Here is a 25548-nt window from a genome sequence, read left to right as displayed (position 1 = left end):
ACGAACATGCAGATTCGTTATGTGAAAAACTAACTTGCGGTTAAGAGACGCTGCTTCTTCAGCATGACTTTTAATAGGTTTGTCTTTGTATGAGAATTAATGCTTGTGTGTTTGTTTTATTGCAGTAAGTGTGTGCTTGCAGACGCTTCGGTGTCTGCTCCCCTCTACAGCACACTGAGCTAATTGAAGTGGGTCTGTGCCAGAGCTGGTGATGCGGGAAACGTAGCCCCCTCTGTTCTCTCCTCCTGTCACTGAAGCATCCCCTGTTTGCACTGTTGCATTCTGGGGGATTTTTCCACCCCAGGCACAGGTGGCCACTGTCGCAGTTCGTTGATGCGGCGGCGCAGGAGGACACAAAGTGTTGCGTCAGTGCATTTCCAGTCTCACACGCACTTAACCGCCAAAGAGGGCACGCTTTACATCACTTGTCAACCGTCCTTTTTAAAGCGCTGGCAATTTAATGGAGTGTGCCTGTTGTACTTTATAACAATGCAGAGGTTATGACATTGAAGCTCGAAAGCTCTCTGCTGACGCCCGGCGTGCTGGTTAACCTCGATTAGCTACAATTTGTATTCGCCGGAATGCGTTCTTGCGTGGGACTGAGGTAGCAGTACTACAGCTGAGTCGAGCGGTGACTTGCTGACTCACTGTTTATTTACAGCACATTGACAGGATTCTTGGAAAGATGTTTGAAGGGTCTCATAGATTATTAACTCTGACGTCATATGCTTTCATAGCCAGTACAGTCATTCAATTTCTCAATTTCCGTAGAAAAATGTAAAGATGGGGTAATTTTTTGGTCAGAGGTTGGTCTGTTAAAGCTTGCTAGTTTTCAGTTACTGTATTTCTTAGCTTTGTCACTGAGTACGTTTACGCCGATAATGCTTCATACGCTGATATATGTTAGGTCATGTAAACGTGAAAAATACATTTTATTGGGGAAAGGTCATAATCGGCTTAAGCAAAAATCGATCTGTAGAGGTGTTTTTTTGCCCATTACTCCGATTTCGCGCTGCATGTAAACAGCTTTACCGGTGTTCTCTCAGTTTTGTTTATGTGCGCATGTTTGAAAGCGCAGTAGTAAAAGTTCCAAACGGAAGTAATAGTAAAATAACGTGTAAAAGTCTGCTCTCGAATCATGCAGTTGATAGCAACATCAAAATGAAGAACTATTGTTGCAAATGCAGGTACTGCGGACATGAGAAGAGATTTAAATACACCTTCTGACCATTTTCCCACTGAATTTTTATTACTCAACAGACTATCGACTATGACTTTACCGCACGAATGAAACCTGTCAAGTCTCAAACATCCGTGTAAACACGTTTTTCTGTGTAGCTGGTTTATTATTATGCATGTAAACAGGTGAAAAGGGGTTTCTTTTTAAGCAGATTTTTTATAGATATCTCTTTATTTTGTGGATGTTAACGTACTCCCTCTGTTTCTCTTAAAGGGATACTTCACCTAAAAATTTTAATGCTGTCATCATTTACTCACCTTCGAGTTGATCCAAATCTGTATTCTGATGAAAGATATTTTGAAGAATGCTTATAACCAGACTGATTTTGCCCCCCATTGACTACCATAGTAGGAGCAAATACTATGGTATTCAAAAGTGCCCCAGAACTGTTTGCTGTCCTACATTCTTCAAAATGTTTTCTTTTGTGTTCCACAGAACAAAAAAGAAATGATAAAGCAATTTTCCTTAATATGGTAGTCAAAGTTGGCCAAGAACTGTTTGGTTACAAGTATTCTTCCAAATATCTTTCTCTGTGTTCATCAGAACAAAGAAATGTATACAGGTTTGGAAAACTCGAAGGTGAGTAAATGATGACAGAATTGTATACCTTTAACAATCCTTAGAAAAAATTCAAATGGAAACAAATCAAACAATGGTTGACAAAGTAATAATAATAATAATAATACATTTTATTTATAACACGCTTTTCTCACATCCAACTATTTGAATTAACTTTCATCTAGTTTGGTATCTTGTTAAACCTTGGAACAGTTTTGTGATCTATCTGTGAGATATCTGGGGTCTTATACTCAAGATAAAATGACCCATACTTAATTTTATTGCAAAAAAGCAAAAAGTAGTTTAATTGGCCGTTAGCGACAGGTACCAAGAAACCAATATTCAGTGCTTCTAGCATGTCTCTCATGTCTTTTCTCAGCCATCCAGCTCAACAGCCTCATTCTCTGGAGGAATCCGGAAGATTCTGCTTGACTTGTTTCGTTGTTTGTGTCTACACCAGCGGGCATGTGTTCTCTTTTCATCTGAGCACAGGCGTGTGTAAGCAGTGTTTTTTTTTTTTTTTGAGGGACGGGCAGTATTATCATTCCGAGGAGAGCGCAGGCCCAGATGGCATCTCAGTTTGAGAGCGCGCCCTCTCTCCACCTCCTCGCTGCCACCTTCGCTCGCGATGCGGCCGACTCTGACAGAGCTGCGTGATTACAAACATAGAAGGATGTCTTCTGCAGCCTCTCTCTCTGTCTTTCTCCATGTTCCCATCCCTCCGTCATTCCTTCTTTTCTCCTTTCGTTCTCTAGAAAGTGTGTCAGTACACGTCAGCTTTTTTATTTATGTTTGTGGCCGGGTAAGATCTAGTTCTCGTTGTCCGTTCTGTAATGTCTCCTGTACACAAGCCCTTTCTCTCTTCCTCCTTGCTATTCGGAGACATTTTAAACCAGCCTCCTAGTTCTGAATTAGTTTTTGCAATTAAGAACACTTTTTCATTATATTTATTCATCAGTCCGTCTATAAAGAAGTAAGGCGATCAATGCGTGAGTCAGCTGTTTGCAGAGACTGCTCCAATACTGTTGGGATGTATTGTTTCATTTATTATTTATACGTTATTGTTTGTATAGACAATAACTATAAACAAAATACAAAAAAGAAAATTCTGTCATCATTTACTCGCCCTCTTGTCATTTCAAACCTTTATGACTTCCTTTTTCCCACAGAACACAAAATAAGATATTTTGAAGAAAGTTGGTAACCAAATAGCACCGCCCCCCATTCACTTCTATTGTATGGACACAAAACCAATCCAAGTTACCAACATTCTTCAAAATATCTTCTCTTGTGTTCTGCCGAAGAAAGAAAGTCAAACAGGTTTGAAATGACAGTTTTGAGGGTAAGAATTTGTATTGGATTATTTTATTTTATTTGATCATTTTATTTTATTTGATCATTTTAATATCATAGAAATAGTTGAGATACTGTATTAAAGAGATCTCAGATTTTCTTTCACATGACCATTTCTCATTCTTTCTCTCTTCTATAATCATCCTCTTTTTGCAGTCCCTCCTTGCTTTGCCATATCTCTTTCCATTCACCACATGCATCTCTTCATGCCGCGAGAGTCTGCGATGTTGCGCCTCATCCATCTGTTCATATGAAGGCCTTGCTGCAGGCGCCGTCACCTATAGCGCTCTGTGATGTCACCGTCCGGCTATCATTTCAGTTGAAACTGTCATCCGGTCGGAGGACCTGTAATTTAGCAGCTGTTTGATTAATATAAAAAAAACTCCGGCATCGGTGATCTGTCAGCGGTAATCTGGACGAGGCCAGCGGAGGCGTGGCGGCCGCATCTGCCAGAGTTTGCAGTGTGAAATTCTGTGATTGAGCGGAGCTGTGATTACAATTGGAGATGGCTGTCTTGATAGACTTGTGCAGTTGCTGAGGCTTGTTCACTCTCAGACTCGGCTAATGGTTTGCGATGCCGGTGAAAGGGACTGTGATATGGGAGGCAGATTGTGTTGTAGTGACAGAGGAAGGATCATGGGTATTGATTGAGCATCGCAGGGATGCAGATGAGTGTCATTTCCTTTTTAGGGACTTGTACAGCGAAAAAACAAGAATTAATTTTGATCCCTGTCGGTTTGTATATGTTGCTGGTGTCCAGATGACTGCTGTGCTGGTTTAACCCTATGGGGTCTCTTAAAGGTATAGTTCACCCAATAATCTGACATTTGAAAGTTATTTACTCTCCCCGATTTCTTAAAATCTGTATCACACTCTTTTTGTATCAGGTTTTCAAATCATATTTTTAAACTTTAAAGCTTATCTCCAGCTTTTCTTTTTCTACAAAAAAATACAAAATAACAGACGATTTTTCACAGACAAGTATCATAAGAAAATGTGCAATAATACCATGTTTTCATTCATATTTCTTTCCTTTGTCATTTCTGTATTCATTTGTATTTAATGTAAAGCTGCTTTGCAACAATGCAGATTTTAAATTGATTTGAACACAAAAATAGAAAAGATGCAGATTGTCATAGCGGTTCTTTAATTTACAATGAAAGCGAATGGAGCCTGGAGTTGTCACACTCCAAAACTCAAAATAATGATAGTCTATACAACTCAAACTTTGTACTCTTGATATTTTGAATTGTATGAGAAGCAGACTGATATTTAAATTGTCATTCATTCATAAATTGTGAAGACATGTGAAGACGCTATAGATGACAGAACGGATGACTTTTGTTGTCTATGTTGTGTGGTCAGTAAATGATGGCAGAATTTGTTTATGTGCGGGTGAACTATACCTTTAACTGGCTTGATCAGTAAGACAATGTTGGCTCAATTTTGTGGATGTTAAATCATGGCTGTGCTGGTTTGAGAGATCGTCGCTTACTATCACAAACTAGCCCTAAGTGTTTTGAAATCTACGCAGTTGTAATATGTTGGCTGTTTTTTGCAATTAAATTATGATAATTTTCTTAATCTGTGTCGAAGGAAGCGTGAATGGATCTGTTACACCATGAGCTTTTGTGTATGTCAGTGCACGTAATGTGTGCCAGAATGTGTATCAGTATGTGCGCAGGTGGCTCCTGCGTGCTCAGTAGTGCGCTAAGCACAGCCCTTGAGGCCAGCGCAGGAAAATGATTGAATTCTAAGGGCAAGAAAGCTGACAAATCACTAAAAAACGCCTTTAAAACGCTGTAATAACGTTGTCCATAAATCACCACTGACAGTTTAATCATCATCCAGTATGGGGTCCGATCTGACCGCTGGAGAGCCTTCCCTAATCAGCCCACGCAGGAAAACAAACCTATGAACATCACACGTTCTCTTCTGTTTATGCCTTCAAATACACTTTCGGATGGGAGCATTTATAAAAATGTCCTCATGGCCCAACATAATCTGACAGTCTAATTAAATCACTCAGCATGCACTTGCAACCATCGCCTGGGCTTCCAGTCTGTCTGGTAAATGAGTTTGACTGTTCAGTAACAAAATATTTTCCCTATGTGTATTTCAAGGGTTTTACAGCCTGTAGCGCTATGACAACTGACGGCTGGAAGTAACTCAGCCTTTAAGAGCTGGAGGAAAGCGGAGCTTAATTCACAGTTGTTAGAAGCAGTGAAAGGTGTGTTTTCAGCTCCAGAGTGGAAGAGGATAATCCTCAGCATCTCAGCGGTGATATACTCACTGAGAGTCAGGACACTTTACTGCTTTGACGTATATTTCAGATGATAATATGGAATCTGAATAAGCTTGTGTTTTAGATTATCATAACAAAATACTCAATAACAAGGCAAGATTATCATTGAAATCACAATTAGAAAATTTCATATAGAGTTTGTGCATTTTATTGCAATTGTGAGACAATTTGGCATCTCAAGGCACATTATGTAATCAGGTATGTAATCCTTGTTCGAAAGAACCAGGGACGTATATAGTGTTTTAAAATGATAGTATAATGCCTAAATTACTTCTTGGTTTAAGTGTAAAAATGGAATATGTATAAAACTGGCCAATGTATTGCCTAAAAAAGGGTCTACGAATCTTGAGGAGACCCGGTATGATAGGAGGTTTAGCATTAATATAGCACTTTGTAAGTTTTGTGTTAAATGGTGTTGTGGTAATTTAACTACTGCATTGGTTAAAAATAAATTATATTTTAAATATTTGATATTTGAATATTGTATTAATTTTACTGTATTAAATTTAAATAGTATATTTATATTATATATAAATTAAAATAGAAATGTTATATATTTGTTTGTATATATACATTTTCTATTAAATTATTATTTTCATAAATTTGATCAACTAGATTAGGACCAGCCGATTCAACTAATCGACTTGCAACAGTTTTAGTCCATTAACTGTTAACATGTTTGTTTGGTCTAACCCATTGCATGCAAGTCTACACATTCAGAGGTCTATACAATTTTATAGAGAATAAAATGTACTGTAATAAAGTATTTCAATTAGGAGTAATGAATTAATGTGGCATTTTACCTATTTACAGATCGAAAACCATTCATGCAAGTTTCAAGGTCCCTTTTCTTCACGTAAACCGTCACGCTTACTGGGCCATCCTAAATAATCAGGCTAAAGTCATGGTCTTCACCACCTCTATGTGAATCAGTAGTCTGTTACAATATTTTACCCTTTGTACTGTGTTTTATGATTTCAAGGTTGCATTCCATCTGAAGTTAACAGAAGGAGACCGGTCCAGACGCAACACTCGTTCGCTAATAATTACATCTGTTTTCACGGATCCATGGCCCTTGCTGCACGGTTGAGTTAGGCACACATGTTCCCAAACGCCGCCTCTCACGTGCAGGTGCCATCATTCTTGTCTGCACAGCCTTTGAGAAAGTTCTCCTTCAATGCCTCTGTCTTTCTTGGCGGTGGCCTTCTATGTCATTGAGATAAGCCTAAATCACTTTTGATAACACTGTTGCCATAAAACCCAAGCCTGTACTTCACTTATGGCCATCAACTGGGGTCTTTTAAGCTGTGATTTATTGAGCCTACACCACTATTAAATAGGCGTTTGGTTGAAGTGTCTGTTCAAGCTATAGGTCCAACTTACTGTAATGTATTGGGGGAAGCGTTTGGATTGTCACATGAGCATTATTCTAACCAATCAAATCAGACATAATCACGGTTTTAAGGAAAACTGCCCATGATTTACAATTTGAAAGAGCATGTGATTTTGTGTGTTCTGCGTTTTCTTGTCTTGAGTTGGTGTGTTATGTGTGAGTCAGTGGTAGTGTGGGAACTTTCCCTGGGCCTTGGTTTGCCCCTGAGACTTCCACCAGGGAATTCATCCTCAAGTAATAGAATCAAGCCACAAGTATACTTGACTTTCCGCGTCTGTCTCGCGCAACAAACGCGTCCACAAAGCTTCTTGAGCATGCTCATCACGGATTAAGCGCAGATGTCCACGTTCGGCACATGCGCATTACAAATGAGTATGTGTGCTCTACCAGACCGTCAGAGGGCAGCGCTGAGTCACGTCATTCACAGACCCGCTGCAATTTAATGCTAGAGGAAGTAATTCGCCATTGCAAACAATCCGAGCAAACATCAAGACAACAAGTGCAACAACCAAACCGTACGGAGTAGGACATGCTTCTAAGCTTACTGTTCTTGGTTTCAGCGTGTTGGTTTTGTATCGTTCTTCTTCGACAACGGCACCATGCACAGTTTCTGTGTGTGTACTGACCCCTAGTGGACTAGTGCACTTTTCTCACGCATGAGCTGTTGTACGCGGGCGGACCATACCTGCTCCTGTAGCAGCTGTGGATCCGGATTTTTGATGTCTTTTGTGATATTTTAATGAAGTTAGTAGTGTTAATTGTCTTTCTAACTACATTAGCACTCTCACTCCACCTCACTCTTATCTCTCTTCGTCTGATTTTGTCTTCCTCTCTGCCTTTCTTTCAGAAACAGGCAGTTCATACTCAGTTTATTAAGTGACAGAAGGGATCCCATGTAATGATTGTGATTACCCGTTCTCCATCTGTCCTTGTTCAATGTAATTGTACAATGCGCTTTTTTTTAAACCTTTGGTGTGGGATTTCATGCTTGGCTGAGCAATGGATGATATGGAAATGTGCCATAAAAATCCCTTCCAAGCATCCATAAATCCCAATCATCATTCTAAGATCATTGCTAAAAACGCACAAATCACCTTTTAACCCAACAAGGCTGTAGTTTAAAACAAGGAATCTTTTAGGCCTCGGTGACACACCGCTACCGTATTTTGCTGTGTTGCTATATTGAAGATTAAAGCTGGATTGCAGTTGAGCGACAGGTCTCAGCAGCCCTCGGGCAAACCTCTTGAGGTCATTAAGGAGGCAGTGCGATCCTCTCAGAAAACTCCTGTGTGGTTCTACTAACCTACAAACCCAGTAACAGCTGTTTAAAGACAGAGAAGCTCTCTCAACCCATCTCATATTGTCAGTGTTTTCCACTGTTCTTGCTAAGGTGGCTTTTGCTTATGTTGTTTATATGTACTCACAGTCAAGCCGTGTTTTAGAGTTTTATAGTTTATCGGTCTGGCTAGTGTAATATATAACTATTTATATTTTATTTAATTTATGTTCATATTCATTTATAGAATTAATTTATTAAATAGTAATTGTATTAAATAAACGATTTGTTGAATTTTGTTGTATGTTAATTTTATTAACTAAACAGTTTGTTGAATGGGTTCTGTAGTTCGGTCACATTTAAAGGAATCGTATGGTACATTGACATCTCGCTGTTGGGCTTGGTATCACAGTCTAAATTCAAAAATATTGGAGAGGCAAGTTTAGCCAAGTAACGGTTCTTCTCGGTTTCTTTTGCCGCAGTAATGTTTGTTTCTGTTGTCACTTTGACACCGTCTATAGGTGTGTTTATTAAGAATCTGTAACTCTTTTGTAATGACAGTGCCAACTTTTTAAGAGCTGTGGCACTATATCCCAACATTACCTAGAAGTCTCTCATTCTATTCATGCCCTGTTTGCATCATGATTGATGAAGTTAGCTCACATTGCCTGTTTTCCGCTTTGTTTCAGAGATCAGCAGGGTACGAAAGGACATGTACAACGACACATTAAATGGCAGCACGGACAAGAGAAGCTCCGAGCTCCCAGATGCGGTCGGCCCAATTGTGCAGCTCCAAGAGAAACTCTACGTGCCTGTTAAAGAATATCCTGACGTGAGTCACACAACAAACACACTTTCATTTCCACTAGAGATTGTCCACAACAAACAATAAAACACTTTTTAAGGTATTTGTGCTTTTGAAAACCCCCGCATAAGGGGAGCATAACAAAATGAAACAGAGGGGTGTCCAGATGCTTAATCTGTTTTGACTTGTAGGCTTTAAACATGTAATGCTCACAATGTGAGAAACTGCCCAATAAACACTGCCAAACACGTCTGGGTGTTTACGCAGACCAACATTTATCAAAAGAACAAACCGTGCAGCCCTTTAGCAAGATAACTGACAGATATTGTAATACATATTATAATAAATAGGATGAATAACCTTTTATTGCAAGAAACTATCACGGCGCTCACAAAATGGAGACTTACGTATCATGCATAACAATAGAAACGCTAACAGTGCGATTTAAAGTCTGCCTGAATTTATTGTTGAAGTCGGTTATGCAGGCGCTGCTTTGATGGCTATAGCACTGGGCTATTAGAGAAGATGAATTCAGAGAGGCAACTTCTCTTAGATATTTTACCATGCTGACAGTCTAAAACCCTCTTTTGCTCCTAAATTCACTCCCTGTGAAGCATCGGCGCTAAAAATATTACATCTGAAACAAAAATTTTAAAAATTGTAGGTAAACAAATCGACCAAAATAACTACATCAGTAAACAACTTAAAAGAAAATCACATGATTAGATAATTTATCATTTATTTTGTGTAAAGTGAAAATCCAATGGTCAAACAATTGAAAGTATGCCCTGAGAGTCCCAAGAAGCTTTCAATCCAACCCGGTCTCACTGCAGTTCGTGGCATTGACACGAAATTTGGAATCTATTAATGCGTGCATCGCGTCAGTAAGCGCAACATTTTTTGTGAGCATGACATTGGAAATAGGAATTCACACGAATGAGGCACCTTGTAAAATAGGTATGAATTCCGGAATCAGATTGCGTTGATAGATATTTATACATACAGTATGAAAGATACTGCGTTTTAAAATACATTCGATTAAAAGTCGTTCTTGGTGGCATGTAAAAAATCGTGCTGACTGACTCGAAAAAAGAGGGAAATTCGTGTCAGTAAACACAAATTAATAGATTACAGTTTGTGACAATGTCACGAATCCCCGTGAGACTGTGTTGTTCAATCACATTAACTATTCAAGGGCAGAACTTGAAGGTCACTTAAAATGATTTACAAATAAATCCAAAACGCAAGCTTTTTACCGAAGCGAAATAAGTAAATGGAATAGTAAATAACCGTGCCGCTGCCCAGTATAGTCTTTATTTAATTACAGAGACATACAAGTCAATGTAATCTAGTTTTCTTTGCATTAAGACTTGGGCTCACATCCAGTATATTGATTTCATTAAGACAAACTGAAGAAGTGAGGTTGCACAAAGTCCAGAGTCCATTTTATGAGCCCATTTAATTTATCGTGTTATTAAGCTGATGGCTTGCGGTTGGCTTTTGCTGTACCTCTGAGCAATATAAATTGTAGGTCTTTTTTCTTCGAGTGAATATTTAAGTGCAGTTGTCACAACTGAAAGCGTGTTAGTGTTGATGAATATTGGCCATGGATGAGTAATGTGCGATTTATCTTAGATATAATTTATTCATCAAGACTTATTAATATTTATGAATATAGCACTAGGTGTCCCAAGAATATAAATGATGTCATTATTTACTCACTCTTGTGTTGTCCAAAACCACCGGGACTTTGTTTTGTGAAAAACTGTGGGTTTTGAAGAATATCCTGGAGGCTCATTTTAAACCATAAAAGAGAATTCAGACACCTAATGCCACAAACATCAATGACATCAAAAACATGAGTCGTATAAGATATAAAAGTTACAGTGGAAGGAAAGATTATCAGAGAAACAATAGAAAGTTTGAGCCCATCCCACACAAAAATAACCTACTATATGGCTACAAAAGTCCCTTTTCAACTTTCATTGTACTGAAAATGGTTTTGAACATCTTCACAAAAATACCACTTGTGTCACCACAAATGTAAGAAAGTAATACAAGGTATGACAATAAGTCAATGAAAAAATGGTGGTGATTAAATGCTGACAGAAGTGTTTTTATTTTAAAAGGAACAGTTTATGGAAAATCAACATTTGTACAACCTGCATGTGTCGTCTCTGTCTTAACAAAACTGTTTTGAGGGAATGGAAAAAAACGAAACTTTTTAAATGATTAAATACTGAGTTGTTAAAGTTGACAAGCACTTTTTATCAGTTTGATATTTTGCAAAAACCAGTGACAAACATAAAGGAATAATAATTATTTATAACAAGAAAAAGGTTTAAGGACAGCCCTTTCCCTCCAGTCTTTACACATGTGCAGTAACAGGGGTGACATTGAATTCTGCCTCGCCTCTTCAGTTTGTGAGTCAGACCCACTCAACTGAATCACCAACAACCCAGTCAGTGGTTAACAAATCTTTCAAGTAATCGCCATCAGAACCTGCTTGCCTAAGGCTTCCTTCTCTGGGGAGCCGGTGGAGTCGCGAGCTGATTGATCCCAATTAACTTATTCTGTCCCAGCTTGATTCCTGCATGGCCAGCACTAATGGAGTCTCTCCAGCAGGGGTGTAAACACTGTTTGGGATTAACGCCCTCCAACTTTCCTGGTCCGAGTAGGGCTGTTTATCCGCCTGTATTTCCCTTGAGAGAGGGCCCTGTTGTTTACCACCACCGGAGCTGTAGCGTTGCAAGTCTTTCACGAATCCAACCTACAACGTTGACTCAACAATCTATAGTGTGGTCACGCATGCTTTTTGGTCCATGAAGAGAATCTACACACTCTTTAAAATAAAGGTGTTTAAAAGGTTCTTCACAACGAAGCCGTAGAAGAACCATTTTTATGAAAGAACCATCTCTTTCTTACCTTTTTAGAATCCGAAGAAGCTTTTTTCCACCACAAAGAGCCTTTTGTGAAACACAGATGTCTTTGGATGTTAAAGGTTCTTCGATGGCATCAAGGAACCTTTTTAGATTGTATTATAAATGCACTTAATAGCTCACAAGACGGTAGTGCTTTCTGCCTGAAGATGTTAAAGCATTGGGTAATTTAGTCCGTGCTCTTAAAACTCGGAGGGTTGGCAAACGCTGCAGTAAAGTGTGAGCGTGTGTGTGAAGGTTCTGGCTGCCTTTGCTGCTCTGAAGGACACCCAGGATCATTATTAGTGAGTTTGGGTTCATTAGGAGGTGGAGAGTGTGAGCGATAAAATGAGGAGTACTCACACAGCCATCAGTATCAGTTGAGTCTTGCCGATTTCTTTCTATGTTGAATTTACTTGATTGTTAAAGTTGAAAAATGTCATATTTTCAATAAAAATCAGTTAATATACATACACTATATATACTGTATATATCAGATGATGTTGTTAAATAAAGGCTTGTTGTTGGAGGATCTCTGGTGAGCCTGTAATCTCTGTATTGTGGTCAGAATAGCCTCACTTTGTCCCACCAGACGTTTGATAGAGGGGCGAGTCATGTTAATTGCTGAAGACCCCCTCTGGACAATCATTATCTTTCAACTTTTAGTCATTAAACATCACAGCTTCTCTTTAGGAGACAACTTCAGAGAGACACCAATTATCCCTCTCAGAAGGTTGATGGAGGGCTGCTGGGTCTCTCTGTGTGTATGTTTGATATGTGAATGTGTGGTGGTCATGGATGTCGGTTGACCTCTCGATTGTTTATAAGTGACATTAGAATAATCATTTTGTTGTATATTGAATTGCTGATTGCGATTGATGTTGCTGATTATGCAGTATGACATTTTGATACAGCACATTAATATCACTGTGTATTTTATTTGGATATTACAGTGTGTTTCTCAAATATTGTCTTGAGAGGTGTTAGACAGATGTTTAAAGCATCTCTTATTCAGACTTCATTAACAAAAAGGATTTGTAATGTCTAATTCATCTCCATGAATAATTTTAACCCTGTATGGTGTTTTGGGGTCTATGGGACCCATTTTCAATAACAATTACTAAAATTATGCATTTCTTTATTCCAGATAAACATATTTTTCCACACCCATATCAGAAGTTTTTCTTTTTTAGTAAATGTTTGCTAAATGTCACGAATGTCATTTTTATAAATGCAATTGAACCTGAGGTTATTTATACAAACATTTAATATAAGCTGTCTTTGTTGCTTATAATTGGGACAAACCAAACCTATAAGTGTTTTAAAAAAAAGGCATAAATGTGCATCTACTAGACTCACAAACATAATCAAAAAGTTTAAACTGTGAATCCTTTATCTGAAAATCTAACCTGTAACTTTGACTTTGCTAGTTTCAAGTTGATTCACCAAAATGACACATTTGGGAACAGATGGTTAAAACAATGGTTTGGTGGATTGGCCACAACGCCCAATCCTTTACACGAGACTCAATTGCAACAGCGTTCTTACATAAATTGCCACGTTGTAGCCCGCTTTCGTAACAGCAGTTATAACGTTCAATTTACCAAACAGAAGAACTCGTGATTTATGAATGAGGTGCGAGGTTCATATGAAAATCGGCCCCAGCGGGGCTTAAAAATCTCTAATTATTTTGTGTCAGGCGCCCGCTGATATTTCCCTGTCAGGGGCGGGATGACATGATGGATTTTCAGATGAGGTAAACTAGGAAGGGAAGAGTGTGAAAGAAAGAGTGAGGAAGATAAGCAGCCTGGGACGTGCACACGATGATGAATGTGAGGGTATGATGAGGTCGGGGAATCGGGGCAGAGGAACAGCGGCCTGCCCGCCTGATAAAACAGAGAGAACGGCCTCACACGCATCTCGAACGCCCCACACACACTCGTCTCCCAGACAGGCACGCAGCGGCACACAAATTAATTTGCTCCTCCAAACTCGCGCCGTGTCGCTCCTCTCCCGGCAGCGCGCAGCCGTTCCGATTTACTGAACAATGTTATTAGGCTGGGAAAGACAGTCGTCCTAGAAGAGCGGCTGCGCTCGCCATGATTGTTGCCTTTCATTCGAAGGTACAAATCTACAGTTATTGTTGTGTGTGTTCATGGGAGATAATGTTGGAGAGAAGATGCCGGGCCGTGGAAGAGCGCTATAAATACTCTGCGCAGGGTCTTGGCGGGGACAAAGCTTTTAATTGTTGAGTGGCGAGCAGAGCTTGCGTTGCAATGGAGTCATCTATCATTTCTCCCAGTGTGTCCTTTTTTGGGTCATTCACGTCCACAGTCGACATCAGCAGCTATCTCTCATTATTTTTCATTATAAACGTGATTGATTTTCTTTGCTAGGCTTTGGTCGTTCTTCAGTATGCGTGTTTAGATACTTGAATCTGCAATCCATAACTTTGGTTATTTCTATGAGTTGAGCAAGTACATAAAAACAGAGATGCAGGTCTCTTCTTACGTTGATAATGAGGATTTTTTATTTAATTAAATTAAATTAAATTCAATTTTATTTATATAGCGCTTTTCACAATTTGCATTGTTCCAAAGCAGCTGTACAGGGAAAAAACGAAAAACCCAAGAAAGGGTAAAACACACTACATGGTGTGTTATATAATAAATCCAATTATTCTAGTAAATAATATCTAATGTCAGCATCTCCTGGTGGTTTATTAAGCATATTTGCTTTAAGTGAATGCTTGGCTGAAAAGATGTGTCTTTAATCTAGATTTAAATTGGGCGAGTGTGTCTGATCCTCGAATAGTGTCAGGAAGGCTATTCCAGAGTTTAGGTGCTACGTATGAGAAAGCTCGGCCCCCTTTGGTGGATTTAGATATTCTAGGTATTATCAAAAGTCCTGCGTTTTGAGATCTTAGAGAGCGTGATGGGTTGTAGTGTGATAGAAGCTCTGTTAGGTAGGTAGGGGCTAAACCCTTTAAGGCTTTATAAGTGATTAAAATAACTTTAAAGTCAATACGATACTTAATGGGTAGCCAGTGAAGGGTTGATAAAATTGGGGTTATGTGATCGTATTTTCTGGACCTGGTTAGAACTCTGGCAGCTGCATTCTGAACTAACTGTAGTTTGTTTATTGATGATGCAGGACAACCACTAAGTAGAGCATTACAGTAGTCAAGTCTTGAGGTCATAAATGCATGAATAAGCTTCTCTGTATATGGAGAACAGCACGGGTCCCAGAACCGATCCCTGAGGTAATCCATAATTTACTTGCGTTAGATTGGATGATTCCCCATTTAAATGGACAAATTGATGTCTTTCTGACAAGTAAGATCTAAACCACTGTAGTGCCTGTCCCTCAATACCGGTATAATTGTGTAAGCGATCTAGAAGTATGTTATGGTCTACGGTATCAAACGCAGCACTAAGGTCAAGCAGGACAAGGAGTGAGATGTTACCTTTATCTGATGCTATAAGCAGGTCGTTTGTAATTTTAACGAGCGCAGTTTCAGTGCTATGATGCGGTCTAAAGCCTGACTGAAATTTTTCGTGCATGTTGTTATTTTGTAAGAAAGAGCACAACTGAGTGCACACTACTTTTTCTAGTATTTTAGACAGGTATGGGAGATTTGAAATCGGTCTATAGTTTCCAAGTTCATTTGGATCTAAGTTTGGTTTCTTGATTAGAGGCTTAATGACGGCCATTTTAAAGGGTCCTGGGACATGGCCTAGATTAATTGACGAGTTGATAATGTTATAAATGGGCTCAATTGCAACAGGTAGTATCTCTTTTAATAGTTTAGTTGGTATGGGGTCTAATAAGCAAGTTGTAGGTTTAGAAGTTGCGATAAGTTTAATTAAATCTTCCTGTTTTATAGGTTTAAAACGCTGGAGCCTTTGTTTTGGAGCGATGGTTGGTGCTAATTCATAGGACAGATTTGGAGGTTGAGTTTTTACAATTTTGTTTGGACTGATTCAGTGCTAATGCATCGGTAGCGCTATCTACGTGGATATTAAAATCTCCGACAATTAGTATTTTATCAACGTTAACCAATAGGTCCGATAGGAAGTCCGCAAACTCTTTCAGAAAATCAGTATAGGGACCCGGGGGTCTATACACCGTAGCCAATGTAAAAGAAAGCAAAGGTTTTTTACTTCTGTAAGGAATAATTATGTTCAACGCAAGCACTTCAAATGATTTAAATTTATGCTCGGTTCTCTGAGTTACAGTAAGAACGTTTCTAAATATTGTAGCGACGCCGCCACCCCGACCAACCGGACGTGGCTCATGCATATAACAGTAGCTTGGTGGGGTACACTCATTTAGGCCGAAATATTCATTTGGTTTAAGCCAGGTCTCGGTAAGACAGAGTATATCAAAACTGTTGTCCGTGATCATTTCATTTACAATTACTGCCTTTGAATTTAGTGATCTAATATTAAGTAGGCCGAATTTAATGACAGAGATCTTGTTCACAACTCTTTCTATATCCCCAGAAAAATCCATATCTTATATATTAAAGTCTATCCGCTTGTCCTCTGGGAGTTTAACAATACAGTATAGTTTCACCTTACCTGACCAGCATCGTGCCACACGGAGACGTTGCTATTTTGGGAAGACTGTTGTGTTCGGACAGTTCGGACAAGAGTGTGTGAGGGACTTTATGAAAGTGTCCTTGTGGCCACATGTACAGTATATATATGGATCAAAATGGCAGTGTGTTGAGATGGTGTGTGTGTTTGTGAGTGGTTCTTTCATAAAAAAGATTTGGCCGTCTGCCCTTCTTCTCTCCAGGTGTCATTGTTTTAATTAAATGGGTCTGATGGGATGAACCCATAACTCAGAACTGAATGAGGGCCTAATGGAAGCAAAACTACTGGACGTTAACAGGGGTATTGGCTGCTGTAGATGGAGCAGCTGGTGTTGATTAATGTGACTTCATCTTGTATATGTGCGCGTGTGTCTGTGCATATTGTGTGTGAATTTTTTACTCTTTCAAGCTCAACACAATTATGTTTTTATGTGTGGAAATGACGGAGACAATTTTAAAAGCCTTGAAAGCCTAGAAATGTATGTAATGAATTAAACCTTTTATACACCTGTTTGTAATTTCATACATGTATAGTGTATTTACAATAAACAAAATATAGCTGTTCAAAAAGACAAATATATTATTATTAATAATAATAGTATAATTAATAATTATTAATAATTAATACACAAAATAATATGTTATACTAAACTAGAAATTAAATCATTATACTTTTACATTTATGCATTTGGCAGACGCTTCTATCCAAAGCGACTTACATTGCATTATACTAGACATTGCATCTGCGTATGTCCAATCGCCTGGGATCAAACCCATGACCTTTGCATTGCCATCCTCTAACCACTGAGCCACAGAAAAGCTATAATTACAATTATAAATCATAAAAAATCTTAAAACATGAACAGAAATGATGCATAGAATGCACACATTAAAAAGTTGATCAAAATCTGCTAAATGTTTTTATATGCAAGTAAAGTAAAGGCAAGAATATGTTTTTCTTTCCGTCTGTCGATTTGTCATAATAATTAATAAACACATATACGTACACATAATTAATAAACACATATACGTACACATACCTGTATACATATTTAGAAAATATGTACATTATTATTACATTATTTATATTAGCAATAATTTAAATGATATATAAATGTTTATATTTTCCTAAATGTATACTTGTAGGGCTATGTGTTTATAAATCGTCTGACAGCCCTAGAATCATTTGTAAAGAAATGTGATTGAATTATTGTCAGAGCCGACACCTAGTGTGTGGTGCAAAGACAGTATAGTAAGCGGGGTTCTGATATGAACAAATTGTTTCAATAAGACAGAGTATTGTCTGAAACAAGATCACAGACTCCAGCACCTACATAACCTCGGCTAAAATGCTTTCAGCTGTCTCACACACACATGAGCGCGGCTGTGTTCACGGCGGGGTGATGCGAGCGAGTCTCCTCATTACTCTGTTGATAATAAACAATAACACGCACACAGGGGAGAGGTGCAGCGGCGTTCCGGATCACCTCACAGCTAATGAAGGTTAATTAGGGTTCATTAGGACATGATGAGCGTTCACAACACCACCGCAGACCTGTGATGGTTTACAGCCGCCGGGCAACTCGCTTCACCTCTCTGCACTGTCAGACCTGATGCCTTCAGGACACATGAACATCAGTCCATAGCAATGAGAGTCAAGTCAATGATCAAACATGTCATATGTGGATATACAATACTGTTATGTTATTATGAGTTTCATTATGAGTGTTTAATAAAAGGTCAATTTTATAGAAAACACAAATCACAAAATGAGATCAGGCAGTCGCGATGTTAAATATTTCTTGTTAAATATCTAGTTTTACTTTGGAAATTTGTTATATTTTGGTGATAACATAATATTATATTGCAGACTTTTATTTTATATTAAAAGTAGCTTTATGCTGGTAAATGTCAAAAAGTCTCTTATATGAGCTGACAGTTAAAGGGACTGTTCACCCAAAAATAAAAATTCACCCTCATGTCATTCAAAACCTGTATATGACAAAAGAAGATATTTTGAGAAATGCAGTGGTTTTGTGTCTATTCAATAGAAGTCAATGGGGGTCAATGTTGTTTGGTTACCAACATTCTTCAAAATATCTTCTTTTGTGTTCTGCAGAAGAAAGAAAGGAATACAGGTTGTGTAATGACACAAGGGCAAGAAAATGATGATGGAGTTCACATTTTTTTCAAAAGGATGCTGTCGATGCAAGTTGACATCACTTGAGCTGCATTGCAACCCTTTAATAGATATTAAACACCGTTATTCAGTTTGTTTCATATACAGGTACAACAGTCCAAAGTTTCAGCTTCCCTGCTAATCCCCCCTCGCACACACTAACAGAGTGAAATTAGACAACCTCAAGGGAATCGACCAATCAATAGCACTCACTCATTATCAGCTCAGGAAGCTCGGATAAAACGTTTGAGATCAAGTGTTGTAGATACGGAGGCATACGCTCGGTTAGACATCTCCCGTCCTCATTACGAGCCCCCGTCAGAGGAGAGATGTGCTTTTCCTCCCCTTGCTTGTCCCGCGCAATAATGAAAACAAAAGACATCCTGCAGCAGGGAATCAGAGCGCAGTGCTATTAGAAGCCATGCAATAATTAATTTGCCTATTACCAGAGCCGAGTCGTTTATCTTCATAAGATAATGCCATCACTCGCGGTCTGTGGCAGACTCGCATGCGCGCTGTCTTAAACGACCCTAATTACGTCCCCGCTGCCTATTTTATTGTAGTTGATGGAAAACACACTTAATCTCCACTGTGCAGAATGAGTAAATAGGGCCTCGGTCTTAAACAGCAGATATCAGAGATTCCATTAACTGCCTGTGCTTTTTTTAAGCGCCTTTTGTTTCGGGCGGCAGAGCGCTAAAGAGCTGAGGTATGCTGTACGGAGATCAGGCCGATAAGTCAAGCTGGCTTTATCCGTTGCTGCTTCAGTCTTCCAGAGAGAGGGGGCGTTCGGAGTGAAAAAGGCCCCTGCGATGTGATTATGAGTCCCATGTTGTTTTTGCATTTATGAATGAAATAGTTTGGGGGGTTTAAGAGAGCATTAGACCTTTATACAGTTTAGCATTGGCATGAAGGGGGATGTTGTGTAGGGGTAACGTATGTCGGAATTCGTATTGTTTAGACATTGCTCTTTTATAGCTCAGGAACGAAGAATGAATAGTGTTCTCAGGATGCAAGAGAACCTATGGAATGGTGTGAAGCTTCACGCAATCTATTGACATCTCATTCAACCCCAAAACTAAATATGTGTAAGGAAGGCTTCATTTTCAGTTTTTTATTTTGGGGTAAACTCTATATTGCTTCACATGGTGCAGTAAATGTACATTCAATTATCTATAATCGCTGTTATTGATTTGAAGGAGCTTTATTTCTTCAAAATGGACACGTCCTGAACGGAACCCTTCACAAAAAAACAATAACACCCAGAATATGTGTTTGTGTTCACGGGACAGGGATTTAAAATGTGAAGAATGTAGAACGAGTCCCAACGGAGAACACGACAGCCATCCTGATATTTCAACAGCCTGACACAAAACAACAACAACACAAACTGATATAGACCACTTCGCAAGATGTAAACACTAGTCCAGAATTGCTTCCAGTTTAATTTTTGGTCAAAACTTTAGTATAGGGACCAATTCTCACTATTAACTTATTGCATATTTGCATTTCTATTATTAATATATTTTATTTTACTATTTATAAAGCGCATATTCTTCATGACCATATTCTACATCCTTAATCCTATCCCATACCTAGATCTAATAACTAAATTACTAACTATTAATAAGCAAAAATGAAAAGGTTTATTGAGGCAAAAGTCGTAGTTAATGGTTAGTTAATATAAAGCGTTTTATTTTCATTTTTAAATTCTTACATACATAATTAAATCTTAAAGATATTAGTTTAACAGTTTGATTTGTTAGAAATGTTCTGGACCAGGGGTATTCAATTAAAGTTCCAAGAGGTCCGGTCTTAAAATCTTCTTCCAAACGGAGGTCGTGACAACATGTTTATTTTTAAAACAAATAAATATTTCAGCAATTTAGCCTAGTTGGATATACTGTATAAAATATATGATCTTTAATCAGGCCATTTATGTCATATTTTGATATATGTATGTGTAGGCTCTGTGGTTTTAGGGGAATGACCTCTTAACAGAAGTCTGATAAATAATATTTGTAAATAAAAAAACTACTGACAACATGCAAACAGCAAATGCTATATAACAATTAAAATCTTACTAACTAAATTAGCCTTTTCATGCCATTGTCACCTTTTCACTTTCAGACCAGAACTACTTCTATCTTTAAACCATTTCTCAATTAAAACGTTGTTCATTACAAAATGTGACCCTGCTTGTGAAAACCCAGCAAAGGTCTTTCATAATATCATCCTACAGAACATTCTGTGAAAATATAACAAAATCTTCAATACTGACTGAATAATACCAACATCTTAGTTAAATCAATGCTTGAAATTAATCTTTTATGGTTGATATAATAATTGATTATGAGATGTTAGCCTGGGTTTACATGCTGAATAATAATGCTAATGCTAAATGTAGATAAAAACGTTATGGTTAATAAAATATCACAAATCTGGTTGAAAGGTTGGAGACATATAGCGAACAGTAAACAGACTGACGGATACAAATACTTTAATATTGCCTGCATTTTGTTTACGGTTGTGCATCCATTAACCTGCTCTGCGTGTCTGCACTAGTGTTGTTAAAATAAGCACTTGTTTGCTTTTCTTTATGCGGCGTGTGTTTGGCGGGAGAGAAGCAGCGCGCGCAGAGCAGAAAGGGTTAAAACGAAGTGCGTTTGGCGCTAAATAAAGATATTAGAGGATATAGCGGCAAAAGATAAATTACATAATTGTTCCTGAGAGCGGGTGTGGTGTGATTCTCCGTTGTGAAGACGCACGGCTCAATTTAAACAGGCAAAATAGTCAAATGTTTTAAATGGTTTATTAGGCTATGTCTGGCGCTCCGGATGGAACGGAGCGAAGGTCCGGATCCGGACGGCGGTCCGCCTGCTGAGGATGTTGGTTGTATTTTGTTTTAATGTTTGGGAAGTGTCAAAAAACTGAAACAGGAAGTTCTGGAACAGCATTTTATTGCGAGTGGTCTATACATGAGCAGGCATGTGCAGTTCACACTTGACCGTGCTCTCTCACACAAACAGAAGCATCTTACTTCTAACTTTTCTCGCAACTGCCTGCAATCGCTGTCCTGATATCACCTGATGGGAGAAGATGAAAATGTAATACCTGCTCTCTTCTCTACACCCTCAACACAAGAGCACAAGACACTTGCATGCCCATCTTCACAAACTCGCACACAGACGTTCATCAAAGCAGTTTTGAAGGCCGCACAGTAGGAGCAGGCCCACACAAAAGGCTCAGATACAAGTCGGCGAGATTTGATGGAGCGGCATCGAAACGCGCATTACAGCTGGAGATTTGAGAGGTGCATTCATTCAGATAGAGGAGATGATGCTGTCACTAACGCTTTCAGTGTGCAGAGCGTGTGAGAATACGCACATGCACGTCTTAAAGTACTTGCAGTCAACTCCTGACGCTTCACTTTCATTTCATGTTCTATTTTTGGCAATAGAAAGTATTGGGTTGCACAGAAGTGTGTTTAAAAAACTGAACAAGGTAGCGATCTCACTAGGTAAATGTTTTCTCATCATTTAGATTTCTTTCCAAACCTTATGACTTTCTTCCTTCTGCAGAACACAAAAGATATTTCGAAAAATGTTGGTAACCAACAACATTGGACCCCATTGACTTCCATTGTATGGACACAAAACCCCTGAGACATTTCTCAAAATATCTTCTTTGTGTTCCACAGAAGAAAGAGTCATATACAGGATTTGTAAAACGTGAGGGTGAATAAATGACAGATTCAAAGTTAAATGTACTCTGACATCATTATCAAATGTTTAAAAGTTGTGGCATGTTTGACATTTTTTTAGTGTTCATACAAGCTTGTACAAGCTGAAATCACAATAAGTGAAGGACACCGAAATATATTTTTCCCATCAGGGATCCTTGCCAACAACTCGGAAACCGAGCAGCTGAATAAAGGCAAGCTTTTTCAGATCTGTCCATATGTGTTTGTGTGTTCAAGTGCTCTCACCAGGCCCGAGCGTCACATAATCCAGACGGAGAGCGGAGGTCATCCGGCCTTCTGTGATAGGCTACAGAGCGGCGCGTATGTAATCCCGGCAGATGTGCGAATGCTGCAGGGACAGCGCCGATCTATAATTTGCGCCTGCTGGTGTCGGACTGAAGCTGTTCCTTCTGGAGTCTCGAACGATGATTACTCCATCTCCAAAGGCACCTTGAGACATTTGCTTGTGCAGGCCTGGAGAAAAGCCTTTGATTTGATATACCGACCTGCATCCCATCACATAGCAACAGTGGCTGTCAACATACATAACCTTTCTTACTGCTCGGCTAGACAAGAGGCTTGTCATTTCTATCCGAGACCCTGAACAAACTAGAGAACTTCACCCAAAAATACAGATTCAGTCATTGTTTATTCATTGACCATGTCATTAAACCTGAATTTCACTCTTGTGTACTACAAAAGAAAGAATTTGGAAAAATGTCTTACAATGGAACTCAATGGGGGTCAATGTTCATTCTTCAAAATATCTCCTTTTGTGTTCTTACATACAGTCATACAGGTTTTTAAATGACTTGAAGGTGACTAAAGATGAATCCTTCAACATTCATGTGACCTTTTGATAACCTTCTGGTAATCATTCTGGTATCTTGTGGCTGAGAAACATAAATGCCAACAGTATATTATATTTTGTGTTTAGTAATGTTTATCAAACATTTTATTAACAGTTTTTAGTCATGTGAGTCTTTTCTCTGCACAAATGTGCTATCAATTATGCCAATAGCAACTTGCTTTTCAATTCTGTACACACAACCGGTTCATGAAAATTAATTGATAACTGATCTTAAAACTGATATAAAACCTGGTTCAAAATTGCAACTTTAAATATGAATTATTGGCTTGTAAACGGTACCATATGTACATCATAATAGGTTTATTAATTACACAATCGCGGAGTGACATTCATCCTCTATTAGCTTCCCCCATGTGTATTTCGTTCATGTATGCATGCACGCCACTTTACTTTTATTTGAAGGACGGGTGCACATGCATGCAAATGTAACACACTGATGCTCTCTGCCTCCAAGTAAAATTTAATTGCTTCTTTTCATTCATATCAGCAAGCCACTTGGACAAGGATGAAGGTGGCAAAATAAAAAATAACTCGGTGACTGTGCTTTACCAGTAGTCAATTATGCATGGAGTCAGTCATGTGAAAAGAGCGTAGCGTCAGAATACCAAACACATTGATGAAGCCGGACCCCCCGGAGGCTTATTGATTAGAGCAGTGTAGTCTACAGTGTAAAATGCGATTTTACAGAACGCAAGGCTGCGTGCATTGAGAACCTCACACAGTCTGTCTTCCAACGGAGTTCCCTAAGAGAAAGAAAAAGTGCCTGGGGAATAAAGATGGCATTTGAGTGATCACGCAAGTTCACGGTTTCATAAAGTACACAAACCACTTCCGAACATGAGTGTGCACCCTTCGCATCGAATGCGATTCTGTGTCATGGGGTCAGAGGTATCAGTCGTGTCATGTTCTGTATCGTGGGAAAAATACTTTTTGACAGATGTCTTAGAAGCCTTCTAGTTCCAATGTAAACAACCTTTACATTCTGAAGAACCTTTCTGTTTCACAAAAGGTATTTTTTATTAAGATTATAAAAGAGTAAGAAAGAGATGGTTATTTAAAGAATCTTTGGCTGAATGGTTCTTTGTGGAACCAAAAATGGTTCTTCTAGGCATCGTTGTGAAGAACCTTGTGAACACCTTTATTTTTAAGTGTGCAATGATGTACTTTCTGAACTTTGATTTACTTACTGAAATCCAATAACATGGGTCACACAGGCTTTGGATAAAAAGCTATTGGCTGTAATAAACCTTGACCCCACTTTAGTGTTGGTCTGATATTGTCTGAGAAAGAAACGCAAGCACGCACACACATTGGTCTGTTAGTTCTCCTTTACATCATGGCCTAAGCCTTTGACCGGCAGCCTTCAGGTCAGCATTGATTGGAGATTGGAGCCTCTTATCTTGTCAGTGAGGGTCTATGAGAGGCTATCTGCTGCCGTTCTCTGCACATTGTCTCAGTCTCAGCTGATGAGATTCACGATAACACTTTGGCAACTTTCTAGAACAAAGTGTCTCCTAAACAGAATTACTATTCATTCTTACCATCCTGGTGAATTCTGGTTTTTGATTTTATTTGTACTCTTACGCATCCGTGATAATCTTTGTCACTAATACTCTCTTTATAGTGAAACTGACTTTATATGGATTTGATAGGGGTTTTAATGTTAAAGACACAAGTGGTATGATATATGGATGAGGGTCTGGCAACCTAAGACTTCAACATGATTTCAACTTTTGCCAAATTTCAAAGAACCAAGAAAGTGCAGGATCTTGCACTTACTGTAATTTAAATGGCATATCAAAGAGAAATAAAGAGGATACTACAATATTGCATGATTTCATCAATGACTACAACTACAACAATGAATGAAACTACTGTGTTAAGTGGACCGGGATTCAGTTCTCAGTTGTCCCCCCCAACAATGGCCTTATTGGCGTGATGTCGAACAAGTTGGAGATGTCCGAGTTTTTTTTAAATGTCAAAACTCACAAGGTCGACAAAGACGTTTTAAAAATTTTATAATACAAAATGTACATTTTATAGCATTGTTGTTGTAAACATTGACTTGTTGGATGGCGAATAAACCTGTCTTTAATAAGTCCATCCAGACAGATGCAGTGAGACTTAGTGCTGTGTGTTTGTGTGTTGCAGTTTAATTTTGTGGGCCGGATCTTGGGCCCGCGGGGTCTCACGGCCAAACAGCTGGAGGCAGAGACAGGATGTAAGATCATGGTGAGAGGAAAAGGCTCCATGAGGGACAAGAAGAAGGTAAGATCTACAATACACACATGCATGTATTAACATAGTT

At 38.7% G+C, this 25548-nt stretch overlaps 1 protein-coding gene across 4 annotated transcripts in view; it reads left to right on the top strand.

Annotated features, from left to right (window-relative positions):
- Positions 1-25548, top strand: part of qkib (QKI, KH domain containing, RNA binding b) — a 69545-nt gene that overhangs the window by 10703 nt on the left and 33294 nt on the right. For all 4 annotated transcript variants that reach the window (XM_079472556.1, XM_079472555.1, XM_079472558.1 and 1 more), the window contains exons 2-3: positions 8815-8957; positions 25392-25508. In XM_079472556.1, the coding sequence (XP_079328682.1) occupies positions 8815-8957; positions 25392-25508 (260 nt within the window). The remainder of the gene's footprint in view (positions 1-8814; positions 8958-25391; positions 25509-25548) is intronic.

The sequence above is a fragment of the Barbatula barbatula genome (assembly GCF_947034865.1).
Source record: "Barbatula barbatula genome assembly, chromosome: 14".
Classification (NCBI taxonomy): domain Eukaryota; kingdom Metazoa; phylum Chordata; class Actinopteri; order Cypriniformes; family Nemacheilidae; genus Barbatula; species Barbatula barbatula.
Note: the sequence above shows the minus strand (reverse complement) of the source record. Positions and strands in the feature narration are given on the sequence as shown.